Genomic DNA, 20,112 nt, shown 5'->3' with positions numbered 1-20,112 from the left:
CTCTGGCCTCTGCCTTGTTTCTCTGCTGATGCTCCCTCAGCGCCTCGGCAAAGGCTGCCTTCCAGTACCCCTCTGGCCCAGGGGGGAAATACTCCTGTCTGACCAGGTCTTTTTGTTGCAGCGTGGCTTTGGTTCCCCGCTTCGTGTGACGGTTGGTCGTCTGAATGGGCTCGCAAAGTATCACCCCGTTTGCTTTTGGTGCCTCATCTCCCTCTGCTCGAGCTCCCTTCTGGCATTTTCTTTAGGTAAGTTTGTTTTTATTTTGAAAAAAAAAGGTTGGAGAAAAAAGTCGGGGAAAAAAGGACAAAAAGAGGAATTCTCGTTTGTTTCTTTTTTATTTTCTTTCCAAAGTCGTTGTGTCTTTTTATTTTTGTTGATTTTGTTTGTTGGGGGGGAGATCTTCTTTTCCCTTTTCCTCACCTCACTCGCCAGGGTCGGGAGAGAGAGAGGCTTCTGGTCGGGTTGGGGCTCCTTTGTTCGGCCACCTGCCTCATGGTGGTTGCGGGAGGGGGCTCGGTCGGGCCGGCTCACATGACGGTGCTCCGGGGCACTTGCTCTGCTGCGGAGGGAGGTGCTCGGTCTGGTCGGCGCTCCGGGGCACTTGCTCTGCTGCGGAGGGAGGTGCTCGGTCTGGTCGGCGCTCCGGGGCACTTGCTCTGCTAGGGGGGGTGCTCGGTCTGGTCGGCGCTCCGGGGCACTTTCTCCGCTGTGGAGGGGGGTGCTCGGTCTGGTCGGCGCTCCGGGGCACTTCCTCTGCTGCGGAGGGGGGTGCTCGGTCTGGTCGGCGCTCCGGGGCACTTGCTCCGCTGTGGAGGGGGGTGCTCAGTCTGGTCGGCGCTCCGGGACACTTGCTCTGCTAGGGGGGTTGCTCGGTCCGGTCGGTGCTCCGCGGCACTTGCTCCGCTGGGGGGGGGGGGTCTCCGTCCGGTCGGCGCTCCGGGGCACTTGCTCCGCTGGGGGGCGGGGGTGCTCGGTCCGGTCGTCGCTCCGGGGCACTTGCTCCACTGGGGGGGGGGGGGTGGTGGTGCTCGGTCCGGTCGGCGCTCCGGGCACTTGCTCAGCTGGGGCGAGGGGGGGGGGGCGTTCGGTCCGGCCGTGCTCCGGAGCTCTTGTTCCGCTGGGGGGGGGGGGGGGGGGGGGGGGGAGTGCTCAGTCCGGTCCGCACTAAGGGCACTTACTCCGCTCCTTCCGGCTGTTTCTTGGGGTACAAAGTCACAATCCCCGCTCGTCCTCCACGTGCAGCCGCTCCACTGTACTCACCCAGACCAGACTCTCCTCTCTCGCCCTTTCACCTCTCCGGCTCCGTGGAACGGAGTTTTGACGTTTAAGCAGTGCGAGGGAGCCAGGTCCAACTTCGGGGACGTTTAATTTTTTTTTAAAACACGGGGAATCCCCTGAAAAAAACTGCGATTTTGCAGACCGGCTGGAGCCTCTTTAGTGCGACCGCTCAGCTCGCGAACGCTACCGGAAGCCTTTCATCGGAAGATTTTAGTTTTGACGGGCAGCATGGTCGGCGCAGGCATGGAGGGCCGAAGGGCCTGTTCCTGTGCTATGCTTTTCTGTTCTTTGACAAGGGATGGGCGGCATGGTAGCAGTGGTTAGCCCTGTTGCTTCATTGCTACAGGGACCCGGGTTCGAATCCCGGCTGGGTCACTGTCTCTGTGGAGTCTGCACTTTCTCCCGTCTGCGTGGGTTTCCTCCGGGTGCTCCGGTTTCCTCCCACAAGTCCTGAAAGACGTGCTGCTAGGTAATTTGGACATTCTGAATTCTCCTTCTGTGTACAAGAACAGGCGACAGAATCTGGTGACAAGGGGCTTTTCTCAGTGGCTTCATTGCAGTGTTAACGGAAGCCTACTTGTGACACTAATAAAAATTATTATTAATGTGTTTCTGGAAATGTTCCAAACAGAGCCACGAGATCCTTTCCGTCCTCTCAAGCAGGCAGACAGGGCCTCAGGTTAACATCTCATCAGAGAGGCAGCATCTCTGACAGTGAGGCACCCACTCAGCACTGCGCCAGAGAGTCAGTGTTGGTTCAAGCCCTTGAGTGAGACTTGACCCAGGAACATTGTGACTCAGAGGTCAAAGTGCGACCAATTGAACCACAGCTTGCACTGCGTCTGAATGCTGCACCCCTCTTCACCAAACCGACAAATTAGTTCAATCCCTCCCCACACTAATCCACATGCAAATGTAACTTTAGTTGCAAATAGGATAGTGCCATCGGGTATGTGAACACAGGAGGGGAAATTTCTGTTCACCTGCACGTTGGAGGATCTGCTGTGACATGTCTCAATTCTATCTCCTACTCTGAAGGAAGGATTCCTGCCGTGTGTGAGGGGAAAATCCCAACATCCGTCTCTCTTCCACCAGTTGGGTTGTTCTGGTCAGTATATGTAACACAGACAGAACCAGGACTTCTGAATATGGGTCTATCTCTCTCAACTTGCAACAGGTAATGAACTAATTTCTCTGCCTGAACTGTTAACATCTGTTCCTCTGCTAACTTTATAAACTCAGACATAGTGTGTCAATGATTGAGATATTGAATGAACAGCCTCACAACAGATGATCTGTGAATTTAATAGAAAATACAGAATCTTGCAGACATTTCATTTTTACTCTGTAAATGAAGGAAACCTGTATTTTGCAATGTATTATTATTTGTAGTAAAATGTTCATACCGGTGCATTCATTTTTTACTTTAAACTTTACTGTAATATTAATGATTGTCTATAACTATGGTGTGAATGACTAACTCTTGTTTTCTTTGTATCCTCACCACCATCTGGCAATTGACACCAGGATAATGGCCGTCCATCCATCCATCTTTCTAATGCAATTCAATGAAAACTCATTGTGCAATATCAATATACCGCTGTGTTTTTGTCACTCAATGGTCTCCACACACTCTCTCCATTTGCTCGGTTCTTTCAGTCTTTCTCACTTTTTCTCTCAGCTCTACTTTCTATCTCTTGGGCTCTTTTTCTCCCTCCCTTTCTCCACTATTTTCTGCTGCCTTTAAACAATGTCAGTCTGGACTATTCCGTTGATAACGCCAAGCGCTGCTCCACAGTAATCCAGTGACTAGTGTGGGGAAATTTTCTATTGAACTTCCCAGGAAGAGGAGGTGTGTGTTTGTCCTCAGTAACTGACTCTTGTTCGATTGGTTTGAGACTTGCGTGTTCCCCCCCCCCCCCCCCCCCCCACCCCGAGACTAAAATGATTCGATGTGAAAGAGCAGCTGTTCCCTGAAGCTTCTGAGTCCCGGGCGGAGGGCGGGGGAGCGTTAGGTAGGGACAGAGCAGTAACTCTCTAAACTCCCTTTTCCAGACACATTTCTCACCGCTTAAAAACTGTGTAAGAGCCAGTGCAAAATAAGATAAAATCCAACGATGGAACTGCTCAATAATTCACCTTCGACGGCTTATTCATGGTTTATTCCAGAGTTACCGTCAACACCAACATGGCCGCCAGCTCTTTGGTCCTGTCAATATGACCATTAAAGGGGAGCCGGGGCCTCTCCTCCTTGACCTGGGGGATCCGCTGCCCCCATGTTACATTGAACAACCACTCAGGGGGTTAAAATGAATTAAAACCTGATAAATGGCAGACAGAATGTGAAAAACAGAGAGGTGTGGACCCAGAAGAAGGTCTCTACATTCACAGCCAGTTTAATCACATTTTACTGTGGTTGCAACCCACTTTTTTGCATAAAGAATATTTGCAATTCAGGTTATTCTACCTGGGTGTTTACCCCACCCCTGAGTCAGAAGGGCCTCTCCAGAAACCTGATCATGTAATCCAGGCTCTGACCCTCCTGTGCTACACTGAGAGAGTGCAGCACTGCCAGAGACACTATTTGATGGGTGTGATGTTAACGTGAGTCCCGTTCGCTCTCTTATGTGGATGGAACTGTTCCACGGTCTATATTTAAAGAGTCAATCCGTTGTCCTGGTTCCCTGGGAAAAACTTATTATTCAACCAACCTCACTGGAGAAATATTTTTCATTTAATTTGGCTTCTCGTGTTCTGCCATCCCATCTCCACACCCACCCGAATCCAGGGCGATGAGGTCTTCTGCGATCCAGAGTTACTTGAGAGCACCAGGCGGGCGACCGATGGGGAGGCCCGGAGTGAGGAGCTATACGACCAGACAGGTGGGTAATGTGAGCTGCTCTCCCAGACACTTTTTAACCCAACAGTCACCTCGTGACCCAGATGTGATCGACCAAATGTAAATGCTGTCCAAATCCCAGCACCGCACTTCGGGAGGGACATAGAGGATTCAGAGAGTGTGGGGTAAAGATTGACGAGAATGTTTCCGGGGATGTGGGATTTCAGACACGTGGACAAATGGGAAAAGCTCGGATTGTTCCTGAAGAAGTGAACTTTGAGAAAAGTCTGGATGTAGTCGAGGTGGAAAAACTGCTCCCATTGGTGGAAGGATCGGAAACCAGAGATGATTGGTAAAAGAACCAGAGATGACACAAGGAAAACATTTTTACTCAGTGAGTCGTTAGGAATTCACAGCCTGAGAATGTGGAGGAGGCACATTGAATTATAGTGCCCAAAGGGAATTCTTCCATCTCCATAACTTCCCCAGCCTCTGCACTGGCCTCAGTGTCCAGCAGCTTCTGAAATTTTCACCCTTGTTTCTGTCAGCTCCCGACCCGACTACTCCAACCCTTTCCTGGCTGGCTCCACCCTCCATGTGTGTCAGCTGAGCCTAACCCTCTGTCACGTAACCCGTAACAAAGTGCTGCTCACCCACCTTGGCTGATCGATGTTGGCTCCAAGTTCTCCAGTTTAAAGTTCAGATCGTCCCGTTCACTCTCTTCCTGGGTGTGTCTCTTCCTATCCTGGTCACCTCCTCCAGCCCAACATCCTTCAAGGAAACCTCTGTTCCCACAACTCGGGCCTCTTGTGCATCTCCTCAGCCTCTGCCTGACCATTGGTCACTGTGCCTCCACCATCCAGACACTTTCACTTTAACCTCTGTCTCTTCCTTCAGGAACATCTTTGGAAACCAACCTCTTTGTCCAATCTCCCTCTCCTCCTGAATTATCCTTCTGTTTCAATGTCAGTCCTTGTCCAGTTCTGCCACTGGACAGTTAGAAATTAAAACCCAAACCTCATGACACATTCACCAATGATTTTAATCTTTCTCCTTTGCTGATCTGTCAAGTACTCAGAGTCGGACCTGGATTTTTGCCTGGCTACAGAAAAGGATTTCGGACAGGTTCAATCCCTTTACAACCAAGAGGCAGATTTCATACCGAGTATCTACCATTCCTGGCTGCGAGAGAGAAACCGCATGGTCATTTTGGCAAAACGCCAGGGTCAACTGGTGAGTTCCGTTGAAATCAGAGGCCGATTCACGTTTCGAATTGTGGAAATTGACATGTTCAAAACCATTTACATTTTGCCTCAATCCATTCCGATTCTCTCACAGAAACTAGGAGCAGGAGGAGACCATTCAGCCCTTCCAGCCTGCTGTGCCATTCATTATCATCATGGCTGATCTTCCAACTCAATAGACTAATTCAGCTTTCCCCCATCTTTTGGTCACTTCCGCCCAAGAGCTATAACTTATTCCTTCCGGAACACATACGATGATATGGCTTAAATCACTTTCACTGGTAACAAATTCTACAAGCTAACCCTTCTCTGGGTGAAGAAATCTTCCCTCATCACAGTCCTTAAAGGTTTATCCCGTATCCTTAGCCTGTGACCCCTGGTTCTAGACACCCCCACCTTCGGGCATATCCTTCCTGCATCTACACTCTCTAGTTCTGTTAGAATTTTATAGGTTTCTATGCGATCCCCCCTCATTCTTCAGAATTCCAGCATGTATAACCCTAACCGACAATCCCTCCTCATAAATCAGTCCCGCCATCCCAGGAATCCGCCTGGCAAACCACCTCTGCACTCCCTCAATAGGAAGTACATCCTTCCTCAGATAAGAACATTAAAACTGCACACAATACTCCAGGTGTGGCCTCAACAAGGACCTACATCATTATTATATATTGTGAACAGCTGGTGTCCCAGCACTGATCCCTGCGGGATTCCACTGGTCACTGCCTTCACTCGGAAATAGACCCGTTTATTCCTACTCTTTGTTTCCTGTCTGCCAATCAGTTTTCTATCCACCTCAATACACTACCCCGATCCCATGCACTTTAATATTACACACTAATCACTTCTGTAGGACTTTGTCAAAAGTATTCTGGAAGTACAAATAAACCACATCCACTGGCCCTTCCTCATCAACTCTACTAGTTACATCCACGAAGAATTCTAGTACATTTGTCAAGCATGATTTCCCCGTCATAAATCCATGTTGACTCTGTCCGATCCTGCCACTGTTTTCTTAGTGTTCTTCTATAAAATCTTTGATAATAGACTTTCAAATTTCCCCAATATCGACGTCAGACTTACTAGTCTTCTCTTTAACTCTTTTTTAAAAAAATAGTGCGGTTACATTAGCTACCCTCCAATCTGGAGGAACTGTTCCAGAGTCTATAGAATCATGGGGATGTTTCAGCCTTGAATCCCATCAATTTTCCCAACACCATTCTCTACTAAAATTGATCTCCTTCAGTTTCTCTCTCACTGAATCCTGCGTTCCCCAACATTTCTGGTATTTATTTGTGTCCTTTGCGAACACAGAAACAAAGTGTGTACTTGTTTCTCAGCCATTTCTTTGTCCCCCATTATAGGTACCCTTGTTTTTGACTGTACGGGTCCTACATTTGTCTTCACCAATCTTTTTCCCTTCATGTAACTACAGAAACTTTTACAGTCAGTTCTATGTTCCCTGCAAGCTTAAACTCGTACTCTACTTTCCCCTTCTTAATCAATTTCTTGGTCCTCCTTTGCTGAATTCTAAACTGCTCCCAATCTTCAGACCTGCTGTTCTCTTTTTCTTGGCCAATTTGTCTGCTTCTTCCTTGGATCAAATGCTATCTCTACTCTCCATTGTTTGGCCACCTTTCCCATTTTACTTTTGCACCAGACAGGGATACAAAAGTCTTGCAGTTCCCCCGTATGCACTCTTCGAATGTCTGCCATTGCCTGGCAACCATCACCCTTTTAAATAACGTTTCTCAGTCCATCATAGCCAACTCACACCTCATACCATCGTAGTTTCCTTTAGTAAGATTCAGGACTCAGCTCAGAATCAACTAGGTCACTCTCTATCTTGATGAATAAATCTTTCATGTTATGGTTACTCAATCCCAAGGGGTCTCACGCAACTCGATTGCCAATGATTCCTTTCTTACCAGAGTACCCAGTCTAGAACGGCCTATTCTCCAGTTGTTTCCTCAACATCTTGGTCCAGAAAACCATCCCTTAGACACCCCTGGAATTCCTCCATGATCGTCTTGTGACTAATTTGATTTGCCCAAACTATATGCAGATTAAAGTCACCATAGTTACAGATGTTCAGTGCCACAAACACTCTGACACCCCACATGCACCCAAACACACAATCACAAACAACAAACACACAAAGAATCGCACGCAACACACACCCAGAATCACACACAACACATGCACAGAATCATTCACAACACACACACGCAACACACACACAGAACCGCAGACAACACTCAAACATAACATGCAGAGAATCACACAACACACACACAGAATCACACACAACACATACACAGAATTGCACACAAAACACACACAAACACAGAGAATCATACACAACACACACACAGAATCACACACACCAAACACAAGCACACACAATCACACCCACACCCCTGCACAGAATCACACACAGCCACACACAAAATCACACCCACCCACGCACAGAATCACACACATAACCACGCATGGCATACAGTGATCAGACACAACAAACACAAACACAAAAACACACATAATCACACATACTCACTGAATAACACACACAATCATATTCCCGCAACACACAGAATCACACACACACAGGATCATACACAACATGCACACACAGAGTCATACACAACACACATACACAGCATCACACGCAACACATGCGCCCATACACTGAATTACACACAACACAAAGACTCACAGACACGGCCGTGCAGAATCACACAAAACACACACACACACAGAATCACAATATACACATACAGAATCACACACAAACCAAATCACACACAACACACACCGACATACAGAATCAAACGCAATTCAAACAACACACACAGAGACTCAGATAATCACACACACACAGAATCAAACACAAATCACACACAACACACACAGAATCACATACAACACACATACAGAATCATACACACACAGAATGGCACACAACACAAACACAGAATCACATAGAACACACACACAATCACATAGAACACACACACACGAATCCGATACAGCACACAAATCGACACACAGACACAGAATTGCACATATATAAAAACACAGCATACATACATCACACGCAAATCACATCCAACAAGTCACACAAACAGCACAAACACAAACGCACAACACACAAAAGCGTTTGGGACATTACGCACAGGATGTTTCTTGTTGAGATGATACTCATCTCCCATTGTCTCCACTGGAGATTGCAATCAGCTTCTGTATGCTTCAGAAGTGTCTTTGACTTAAACAGGGTGGGGTCCCTAAGCCAAATCTGTATTCATTCTGTTACTCTCCAATTTATCTCAGTGTGAACATCCCGCTGGTTATAAATAGAGAGTTAGACTGCAAAAATTGGCAAGTTAAGGCAAACCTTTCTAAATCGCTGGTTAGGGCTCAGCAGGAGAATTGGGCCCAATTCTGGGCATCATGTTGGAGGAAGTTATGGAGAAGGTGCCAAGGAAATTCAACTGGAATTTGGAGATGAGAGATTTAGGATAGAAGAAGGTGCTGGAACCCTGGGGGTGTCAACCTTTGAGCAAAGCAGATTGACAGAAAAAATGAACAGAGGTTTTAAAATTTGTCAAGCATTTTTGATAAGGGTGAATAAGGAAAAGCTGTTTTACAATGATTGAATGATCGGTAAACAAGAGGTTTTGAAGTGAAGTTCATTGCCTGGAGAGCCAGCTGTGAGGGGAGGGATGATTCTTTTGAAGTAATAGATTGTTATGATCTGGACCACATCATCTGAAAGGCCAATGGAAGCAGGTTCAATCGGAAGATCCAAACGGAATTCAGATATCTGCTTAAAAGGGAGAATAGCAGAGGTGTGAAGAAAGAATACAGCAATGAGACAACTCCCCGAGCTGGCAGAGGCACGATGAACTGAATGGCCTCCTTCTGTCCTGTTAGATTCTTTGAGTCCCCATTTCTCATTGCAGATTAGTTTAGCTCAGTTGGCTGGACAGCTGGTTCATGACGCATAGCAGATCTGCCAGTGTGGTTTCAATTCCTGTACCGGTTGTGGTTATTCATGAAGGCCCCACCCACGCCTCCTCAACCTCGGTTCGTGCCTGAGGTGTGGTGATCCTCAGGTTAAATTACCAAAAGTCAGCTCTCCCCCCTCAAAGGGGAAAGCAGCCAACGATCATCTGGGACGATGGCGACTTCACCTTTTTTACTTACCTTTCTATTTCCAGATTGGTCTGTGTTCTTCTCACATCGTGGATGACGGGCAGTCGGCACTGATGGAAGATATTAAGGTTGCTGCTTCGGAGCGAGGCAAAGGAGCTGCACGGCTGATGTACAAACACCTTATAGAGCTTTTAAGAACAAAGTATCCGGAAGTGAAGAAGCAAATTCTTGTCACAGATACCAAGCTCAACAAAGGATTTTGTGTATTAGGCAAACAGGTACAATTCGCGTGCAGTTAAACTCACACACCAGCTGTGATTGACTGAGTTTAACTTTTCCCTCTGAGCTGCAAGGTTCTGGGTTTGAGATCCTAACAGAACTAAACTAATTCAGCAGGGCGATGGGAACCTAAATTGTAGTCCCAATGTACAGGATGTTGAGAGTAGTAAGGTCAGGGATAGGGTTAAAAGTTTGAAAGAGGGCACCGGCAAGCAAGATGCTGGTTTGAAGTGTGTCTACTTCAACGCCAGGAGCATCCGGAATAAGGTGGGTGAGCTTGCAGCATGGGTTGGTACCTGGGACCTTGATGTTGTGATGATTTCGGAGACATGGGTAGAGCAGGGACAGGAATGGTTGTTGCAGGTTCCAGGATTTAGATGTTTCCGTAAGAACAGAGAAGATGGTAAAAGAGGGGGGGGGGGGGGGGGGTGGCATTGTTAATCGGCAGAAAGGACGTTTGAGGACTCGTCTACTGAGGTAGTATGGGCCGAGGTTAGGAACAGGACAGGAGAGGTCACCCTGTTGGGAGTTGTCTATAGACCTCCGAATAGTTCCAGAGATGTAGAGGAAAGGATAGCAAAGATGATTCTCGACAAGAGCGAGAATAACAGGGTAGTTGTTAAGGGGGACTTTAACTTTCCAAATATTGACTGGAAATACTATAGTTTGAGTACTATAGATGGGCCAGTGTTTGTGCAGTGTGTGCAGGACGGTTTTCTGACACAGTATGTAGACAGGCCAACAAGGGGCGATACCACATTGGATTTGGTACTGGGTAATGAACCCGGCCAGGTGTTAGATTTAGATGTAGGTGAACACTTTGGTGATAGTGATCACAATTCGGTTATGTTTACTTTAGCGATGGGCAGGGATAGATATATACCGCAAGGCAAGATTTATAGCTGGGGCAAAGGCAATTATGATGTTATTCGGCAAGATTTAGGATGTATAGGATGGGGAAGGAAACTGCAGAGGATGGGTACAATCGAAATGTGGAGCTTTTTCAAGGAACAGCTACTGCATGTCCTTGATAAGTATGTACCTGTCAGGCAGGGAGGAAGTTGTCGTGCAAGGGAACCGTGGTTTACTAAGGAAGTTGAAGCACTTGTCAAGAGGAAGAAGAAGGCTTATGTTAGGATGAGATATGAAGGCTCAGTTAGGGCACTTGAGAGTTACAAGTTAGTCAGGAAGGACCTAAAGGGAGAGGACACGAAAAGTCGTTGGCGGATAGGATCAAGGAAAACCCTAAAGCTTTCTATAGGTATATCAGGAACAAAAGAATGACTAGAGTAAGATTAGGGCCAATCAAGGATAGTAGTGGAAAGTTGTGTGTGGAATCAGAGGAGATAGGGGAAGCGTTAAATGGATATTTTTCATCAGTGTTTACACTGGAGAAAAACAATGTTGTTGAGGAGAATACTCAGGTAAAGTCGACCAGGGGAGATGGGATTGAGATTCACAAGGAGGAGGTGTTATCAATTTTGGAAAGTGTAAAAATAGATAAGTCCCCTGGGCTAGATGGGATTTATCCTAGGATTCTCTGGGAAGCCAGGGAGGAGATTGCAGAGCCTTTGTCCTTGATCATTATGTCGTCTTTGTCGACAGGAATAGTGCTGGAAGACTGGAGGATAGCAAATGTTGTCCCCTTGTTCAAGAAGGGGAGTAGAGACAACCCTGGTAATTATAGACCTGTGAGCCTTACTTCGGTTGTGGGTAAAATGTTGGAAAAGATTATAAGAGATATGGTTTATAATCATCTTGAAAAGAACAAGTTGATTAGCGATACTCAACACGGTTTTGTGAAGGGTAGGTCATGCCTCACAAACTTTATTGAGTTTTTTGAGACGGTGACCAAACAGGTGGATGAGGGTAAAGCGGTTGATATGGTGTATATGGATTTCAGTAAGGCGTTTGATAAGGTTCTCCACGGTAGGCTATTGCAGAAAATACGGAAGTATGGGATTGAAGGTGATTTCGCGGTTTGGATCAGTAATTGGCTAGCTGAAAGAAGACAGAGGGTGGTGGTTGATGGCAAATGTTCATCCTGGAGTTCAGTTACTAGTGGTGTACCACAAGGATCTGTTTTGGGGCCACTACTGTTTGTCATTTTTATAAATGACCTGGAAGAGGATGTAGAAGGATGGGTTAGTAAATTTGCAGATGACACGAAGGTCGGTGGAGTTGTGGATAGTGCTGAAGGATGTTATAGGTTACAGAGGGACATAGATAAGCTGCAGAGCTGGGCTGAGAGGTGGCAGATGGAGTTTAATGCGGAAAAGTGTGAGGTGGTTCATTTTGGAAGGAGTAACAGGAATGCAGAGTACTGGGCTAATGGCAAGATTCTTGGTAATGTAGATGAACAGAGAGATCTCGGCATCCAGGTACATAAATCCCTGAAAGTTGCCACCCAGGTTAATAGGACTGTTAAGAAGGCATATGGTGTGCTAGCCTTTATCAGTAGGGAGATTGAGTTTCGGAGCCACGAGGTCATGCTGCAGCTGTACAAAACTCTGGTGCGGCCGCACCTGGAGTACTGCGTGCAGTTCTGGTCAGCACATTATAGGAAGGATGTGGAAGCTTTGGAAAGGGTTCAGAGGAGATTTACTAGGATGTTGCCTGGTATGGAGGGAAGGTCTTACAAGGAAAGGCTCAGGGACTTGAGGTTGTTTTCGTTAGAGAGGAGAAGGCTGAGGGGTGACTTAATAGAGACATATAAGATAGTCAGAGGGTTAGATAGGGTGGACAGTGAGAGTCTTTTTCCTCGGATGGTGATGACCAACACGAGGGGACATAGCTTTAAATTGAGGGGTGGTAGATATAGGACAGATGTCAGAGGCAGTTTCTTTACTCAGATAGTAGGGGTGTGGAACGCCCTGCCTGCAACAGTAGTAGACTCGCCAAATTTAAGGGCACTTAAGTGGTCACTGGATAGACATATGGATGAAAATGGAATAGTGTAGGTCAGATAGGCTTCAGATGGTTTCACGGGTCGGCGGAACATCGAGGGCCAAAGGGCCCATACTGCGCTGTAATGTTAAAAAAAAACTGGATCATTAAAACCAAAGCTTACACTGGGAGCACAGTACGGAGGGAGTGGTGCTATCTTTTTGGACGACCGTGCGCTGATGTCCCAAATATCTGATCAGTTGATCAGACACCGGATCCCGTGTCTGACCTGACCCCCACCACGCCCCCTATCGACAGACCCCTGCCCCCATTCACATCCCCAACCCAGGTGTGACCAAATCTGACCCCGCCCTCACCCACACGAAAGGCCAACTCTCCCAGACTGCTCCCGCCAGGATTGAGGCACCTCCTTCCTGCACTGATTTCCCCCCTTCACAGACTGACAGTCGCCCTCCCCTTCACACTGACCACCCCCCTTCTCAAACTGACCACCCTCCCAAGCAGATGTCCCTCTTGGACAAAACCGCCTCCCGGGCTGGCTCCCTTCCTCCTCTTGATACCGGACTGACCGATCTGCTCCCGCCCTCCCCACAAAATTCCTTCAACTTATAACTGACCCAGTTCCTGTAAATTGTCCCTTCAAACTTCCCCATTCATGATAGCTAATCCTCTAAAAAGCGGGAGTGACTTCATTTCCGTATGGAGGTTAAGGCAAAGTATTTCATCCTCATTTCCCATTTTCTTCACTAACACTTTCCCCGATTTCTTTTGTTTCCAGTCCCTGATTTCTCTTAAAGTTCCCTCGATAAATGTCCCCAGTCCGATAAGCGAGGTGATCAGTAACATGAAAAAACGTGGAGACGAATGTTACGAACAGATTCCTCTCCAGCCGGACGATGTGCGGTCGATATTCCTCAACCGAACCGTAATCGACACGTTGCTGCCGGGTGGGAGAGTTATTCAGAATGCAGCCGTGTTCAAACCGCTGGAGAGTAACCTGGATATTTTACTGAAGCGAGATATCGTCTGGAGAGCTGATCGAAAGGTGAACCCAAGGGCTCTGAGTTTGGCCACAGCTCCCTACATAGGTCCCATGGGGAACCGTGTTTTCGTGATCGACATGTTTGGGCAAGATTTATTAGCTGTGAAAAATGTCTTCCTTGCTCAGCTACAAAGCCAGCCTCCTTTACAAGACAATGTAATCTGTCTCCTGGGGGTAAATCCATCACTGTCCCCACAGATATCGGAATTCTGTATCAATGAAATGAGGCTTGAGAAAGGGAAGCAATACTGGAATGATGAGGTTATAGTAGAGGATGATATTTTGAAAATGTTGTGGGGCGGGTGAAGGGGAAAGAAATAGATAAGCAGGCCATTATTCTCGTATAATTGCTGCATGTTTCAAACCTTTTCTTGTTATAAATTCACATTCACCACATAAATAAAGGTTTTTGTGTTTTACTTACAAATCTGGTGCGTGTAAGTCATTGGAGCAATCTAGGGCTAAGGATCTCGAAGAATTTTCAGGAATTATTGATTGATTCACTTACATTGCGATTCCGTGTCAAGGGGGGCTCGAATTGACTGCGCCCTCACCAAGGGGTCAGAACACAGTTGGTGGATCCTTCCTTAGGCAGGAGACCTGTGAGGGCCCTTGGTGCAGCCATGTTGCTGCTGCAGACTGCTGATCAATTCTTATTGATAAATACTTTATTTTCTCTAATGGGCTCTCTGAAAGTGCAACGTTACACATCTCAGGTCAATGACCCTTCATGGGACCCAGAATAAGGTTGGGGATATTTAGTGGTCACAGCGGAGACCGATAAGAGATTTGAACGACAGGTGTCATTGTCAAAGTAAATGAAGTTCCAGCTGGGCCTCCACACAATGGTCCGCCTCCTACCTGGGCCGGCCTATCTGTCCAAAGCCCAATATCCTGTTGATCGGTCTCCGCTCCTCAGCGCGTTAGCTCGTCGCCCACGAAGCTCATGTGGGGATTAATCGGTTCATCATCGTGAGACTCGTGGGGGTTATAATATGCGTCCCACACCAAATCCGTAGGCCCCTCTGTTGAAAGTGGAGTAGGATGTTCGCCTGCTCTACTTCGTACTCAGCTGTGCTTCCGGTGGCTATGGGGCTGGATCGGAGGCGGGTAGCACGTTGTGGAACGCCATTTGCTGGAGGACCGACATGGGGGGTGGTACGTATTACCATTGGTGACTGATCCTCAACCACATCGACGTGGGAAATCTCCAAAGCCTGGTTCTCCATATCCGAGTCGGAGTAGATGATCTCCCGCATCCTGGTATCGAGACTTTCAGACGGCAATGCCCCAGAGCCCCCATGAGTCGAAGTGAAGTGACTGGAAGGTTATCCCAGAGGGGCATCAGCGTTGGCCCAGGTGCTCGCACATTGTACATTCCTGTGTCCGTGTTTTGTACGAGACTAGCCCCGACTGTCGCATGCCTCCCAGGAACCCACTTGTCGCCGTCCCCAAAGTTCCGGACATGAACTGCGTGTCTTGGTTGGAACTGTCTGGTCCGTGTTCATCAGTCTGGGCCACGCCTTTACTGTTCCTGGCTCTGTTGTCACTTTCTCACCAATGCCAGTGAGTGCGAGCCTAAGGCTGAGGCAGGCCCTGAGTCATTGGAACATTAACAGTTCCGTCGGTGCTACACTGATTGTGGTACGCGACATGGTGCAATAACAACCGAGCCTGTCGCATTTCCACGGATTATCTGGTCTGCTTCATCAGACCCCTCATGAAGCTTTTCACCACCTGCCCAGCCAGTCCGTTCAGGTAAGAGAGGAAGCGGCCTGTGTGGATATATTGTGCCCTGTTGGCCTTCAGGAATTGTCGGAACCCTTCGCTGATGAAGAAGGTGCCATTACCCATGACCAGCACTTCCGGAATGCTGAGTTCTTCAGGAGAGACGGATTTTCTCGAACATCAACCTCGATGTGGTGCCTGACATTTGGTGGACTTCCAGACAATTGGAATGGGCGTCCACTATGAACAGAATCATGGACCCCTGGAAAGGCCTGGTGAAATCAGTGTGTAAACAAAGCCATGGCCGGCCCGCCAATTCCCATGGATGTAACGGGAACTCTTTGCTACTCTTGGCAGCTGGCATACAGTTAGTCCGATCTTTCTCCTTCGCCAGCCAGGCCTGACCACCATGCATTGCTCTGGGCTCGCATTTTCATACTTGATAGCCCCGGATGATGCGAGCGCCCACAAAAGAATGCCTTCGTCCATGCTGAGCTCCAACACTTTGGCCGCATCGACTAGCAGTTCTTCGAGCAGCTTCTGGTGCTGTCCCACATACACGGCAACATGGCAGATGTTCACCCATATGGGTTCTTCCTGCTTCCAATCATGTATCTGTGCTGCGGCAAGGTATCCATGAAATTCAGCGTGGAGATGACTGCACTGGCTCTCGGCGGCGACAGGAACGATGTCGACAGCCTGCTCAACACATCTGCATTTGCAATTTGTGGGCATGGGAGATGCTCGAAGGCGTGTACCTGCGCTGCTAGTAACAGGGCCCATCTCTGAATCCTAGCAGACGCTATTGGTGGAACTGCTTTATCCTCGCAGCACCAGCAAGAGCTTGTCGTCCATCACGATAGTGAACCGACGCCCGTATACGTATTGGTGAGATTTCTTCACCATTAACACAACGATCAAATCCTCTTTTTCGACCCGAGCTTATTTCCACTCTGCCTTGGCCAATGTCCTGGACGCTAATGCGATTGGTCACTCTCTTCCATCAGCCATGTGGTGGGACAACACTGCTCCGATGCCGTATGGTGAGGCATCGCAGATGACCAAAAGAGGGTTGGCGGGATCGTAATTCGACAGAAAACCGGACGTTATGTTTTTTTTACTCGAGCTAAAGCTTCCTCCAAGGCGCCCTCCACTCCATTCTTGGTGCTTCTTCAGCAATGATGTGGATGTGACGGCGTTCGGCTGGGGTGAACACTAGCTTTCAGAGCAGTGCTCCTTCCTCAGGTGAGTGCCTGAGGAAGGAGCACTGCTCCGAAAGCTAGTGTTTGAAACAAACATGTTGGACTTTAACCTGGTGTTGTAAGACTTCTTACTGTACTCCTTCAGCAAGGCATGCAGAGGGATGACCATCACTGAGGAGAAGGTTCTGGGGAAACTGAAAGGTCTAAAGGCGGATAAATCATCTGGACCAGATGGACTACACCCCAGGGTTCTAAAAGAGATAGCTGAGGAGGTTGTGGAGGCATGGTGATGATCTTTCAGGAATCACTGGCGGCAGTAAGGATCCCAGAGGACTGGAAAGTGGTGAATGTAACACCGCTGTTTAAGAAGGGAGGGAAGCAGAAGATGGGAAATTATAGGCCGGTCATTGGTAAGATTTTAAGAGTCCATTACTGAAGATGAAATTGTGGAGTACTTAGAAGTGCATGGTAAAATAGGACTTGAGTAAGCACGGCTTCATCAAGGGAAGGCATGTCTGACAAATCTGTTAGAGTTCTTTGAGGAATTTACAAGGAAGTGAGACAAAGGAGAACCCTTCGTGTTCTTCAATATGCAGGTTAGGTTATGGAGATAGGGTGGATGGTGGATTGGGCGTGGGTAGAGTGCTCTTTTGGGGGATCAGTGCAATCTTGAAAGGCCGAATGGCCTCCTTCTGCACGGTCGAGATTTTATGACTTCACCAACACTGTGAGCAAACCAATCTCACTGAAATGTTGTTCCTAATCGTTCTCCAAAAATCATTGCAATTTGGATGTATTCTACGATAGTCGACTTCAGAGTTTCAATCTCAGCTTTTGTAATTACATTCCCCTTAATGTCTGACTGAAACACAAATGCACAAGCACAATTTAACTAGTTTTGCCACAGCAATACTGCTCAAAAGGTTTACCTTTGGCAGAACCAACTGCAGCATGGAGCCTCCAACCGTTCATGATGCCTTCTCTGATCTTCAGGGATTGTTCGGAGCATTGTTTGATATTACCCGGGCTTCTCCTGAGCCCATCTTTTAAACTCTGCTCCCAGTTGTCCTTTTCCTAATTGGAGCGTATTTCTAAGTCCTCTTCGTTAATGGTGTCCCAAACTCATCCTGCACTGAGGAGTTCCGGCGAGCAGGAAACAAGATTTAAGTGCGGCCAATGCCATGCATTTCCCACTGAGGCCCCAAATTTACCCGAATGGACATTCGATAGCGCGAGAGCACTATCTCAGCACTCCAAGCACTGGGTAACACCCTGCTAAACGTCCACGCGCTGTGAGACTCTATTCCCCTTTGGTTAGATTGCGCCCGTTGCATGCCAACCAATGTCATTGAAACTTTGGGCACGATCTACCGGAAACGTTTCTAAGTGTCATTTGTGGCAGGTGTTGCTGGGAGTTTCTGTCCGGACACCGATTTCCCCAATTCTATCAAACCACTTTAATGGGCCCTGGGGAATTTCTCACCAGGCTAGCCAATTATTTTCTTTACCGAAGAGCTGAACTCACTGGCCAGAACGGCTCTTCAGAGATCGGGCCACCGTTATGACAGGGTGGGCTTCAGGGTTCCTCACACCCATGGGCAATGTCGCCCCTAACACACATGGGCACTACCCCACATCCCCCGCTCCCCTCAAGTGATGATATCCGGCTGTGGGGTCGCTGAGTGTTCCCCTTTTCAGGCCTTGCTGCATTCGGGCCTAGCCTTCCATGGGCATGGACCCCCTCACGCCTTGACCCTTGGCCGTGCCACTCATGGACAGGGCTGGCAGACCCTTCCCCCCAATGTCCCTGCCCCCCAAGGGACGTGTCCTCAGCCTGAACGCTGCCTACTGCGGGCCCACATGAGGGGCGTTGTCGATCGGTGCATGAACTGCCACTCGCCGATCAGCCAGTCACAGCGCCGCGCTCCCACCCGCTCGCGCTTCTACTGTTGGCCTTTGAAACTAAGCCACGCCCACAGCGCTCACCGGTCGACCCGTAAATCACAGCGCAGCTCGCCGATCCACCAATCACAGCGCTCGCCCGTCAGCCAATCGCTCCCCTCCTTTCCTTCCCGCGCCCTCCCGCTCACGCTCCTGCCGTTGACGTTTGAAAGCTCGCGCGTCGCCGATTAGCCAATCACAGCGCTTGTCGATCAGAGCCAATCACAGGTCCCGCTGATCAGCCAATAGCAGCCCTCACCGATCACCGCACCGGCCGTCCATCCAATCACAGGTCCCGCTGATCAGCCAATCACAGCGCTCGCCGATCAGAGCCAATCACAGCTCCCGCCACGCAGCCGATCACAGCACCCCTATCCTCCCGCTCGCGCTTCAGCCGTTGGCGTTTGAAAGCCAAATTTGCCGCGCTCGCCGCTCCACCAATCACAGCGCCGCTTCCCTTTCCCCTCCCCCCGCCTCTCGCGCGCTTTCTCTTTGCCGTTGACAGATTTTCCCCCTCTTCTGGCTCAGTTGCTGCCCTCCGTCTTCTCACTCGCTGGGCGGAGCAGAGTATCCCTCCACCATATTCGCACTGCCCTCAAATGCCGTCTGGATCAGCTAAATGAGGTTGATGGAGAGACAACCTGGAAAAGCTGAACCTGGAACTGTGGGGAATGGGGGAGACGCCCCTCACTAACAATCAAAAATAATTGGCAAAATGAACCGCGGTCATGTGGAAAAGAAACCTTCTTTGTGCAGCGGGTGCTTCGGGTGGGGGTATGCTCGGCTGTGTCTTGATTGAGGAGGTCATCGAAGTGCTCTCTCCAGCAGGCGTTGACTCGAACTTTGTGGTCAAGGAGATCCTGGATCTCCTGATCATTCTCATCGAGCCAGTCTTGGTTTTTCCTGATCAAGAACCCGAACGTCTCCTCACAGGGACTGATTATGATGGATTTTAAGGCGAACCAGGCGCTGTGGATGTTCTGCAGCTCTGGCTCGTGGGTTGACATTCTGTTTACCGTTGCCCACGCACAGCATTGCTACGTTCTACAGATTTCCATCCTGTTGGCTTTTTTCCTACTGGTGTGACTGAATTGAGACTTGGGTGGCTCTCGCGGCTAGTTGATTTGACATTGGATGGTGTTGCATGATTCTGATGTGTTAAATATCGTTGATACTGGTGGAGTCTTGAAATTTACCACTTATGAATTTGATTCCATTGTCTGATACAAAGACTTCATGTAATCCATGAATTGAAAATCACTGACATGATCTTTCAATGGGTAGCATGTGATGCAGTTGACAATCTCAAAAATCTCCATCCGTTTAGAGTGTGCATCCATCACAAACTAAAACGTGTCCCAGGAATGAATCAACATTATCGTTATGGATACATACCCATGGCCGGCCAGGCTATTCACAAGGGTGTAGTGGGGCAGCAGTAGGCAACCTTTGTTGCAGTTGGTGTTGTTGACAGTGCGTGACTAGTTTCTCAATGCC

General features: G+C 48.4%; 1 protein-coding gene across 2 annotated transcripts; it reads left to right on the top strand.

Annotated features, from left to right (window-relative positions):
- Positions 1 to 1,998: 1,998 nt before the first annotated feature.
- On the top strand, positions 1,999 to 14,549 carry LOC119958429 (histidine N-acetyltransferase-like). 2 transcript variants are annotated; one of them, XM_038786968.1, is made up of 5 exons: positions 1,999 to 2,455; positions 4,067 to 4,160; positions 5,189 to 5,350; positions 9,582 to 9,794; positions 13,481 to 14,549. In XM_038786968.1, the coding sequence occupies exons 1-5, from the start codon at positions 2,427 to 2,429 to the stop codon at positions 14,048 to 14,050; spliced, it is 1,068 nt and encodes a 355-aa protein (XP_038642896.1). In that variant the 5' UTR covers positions 1,999 to 2,426; the 3' UTR covers positions 14,051 to 14,549. The 2 variants fall into 2 exon arrangements, with proteins under 2 accessions (XP_038642896.1, XP_038642897.1); XM_038786969.1 differs by lacking the exon at positions 5,189 to 5,350.
- The last annotated feature ends 5,563 nt before the right edge of the window (positions 14,550 to 20,112 follow it).

Source organism: Scyliorhinus canicula, chromosome 29 (genome assembly GCF_902713615.1).
Source record: "Scyliorhinus canicula chromosome 29, sScyCan1.1, whole genome shotgun sequence".
In the NCBI taxonomy this organism is placed as follows: domain Eukaryota; kingdom Metazoa; phylum Chordata; class Chondrichthyes; order Carcharhiniformes; family Scyliorhinidae; genus Scyliorhinus; species Scyliorhinus canicula.
The sequence above is the reverse complement of the archived record's forward strand: the minus strand, read 5'-3'. Positions and strand labels throughout refer to the sequence as shown.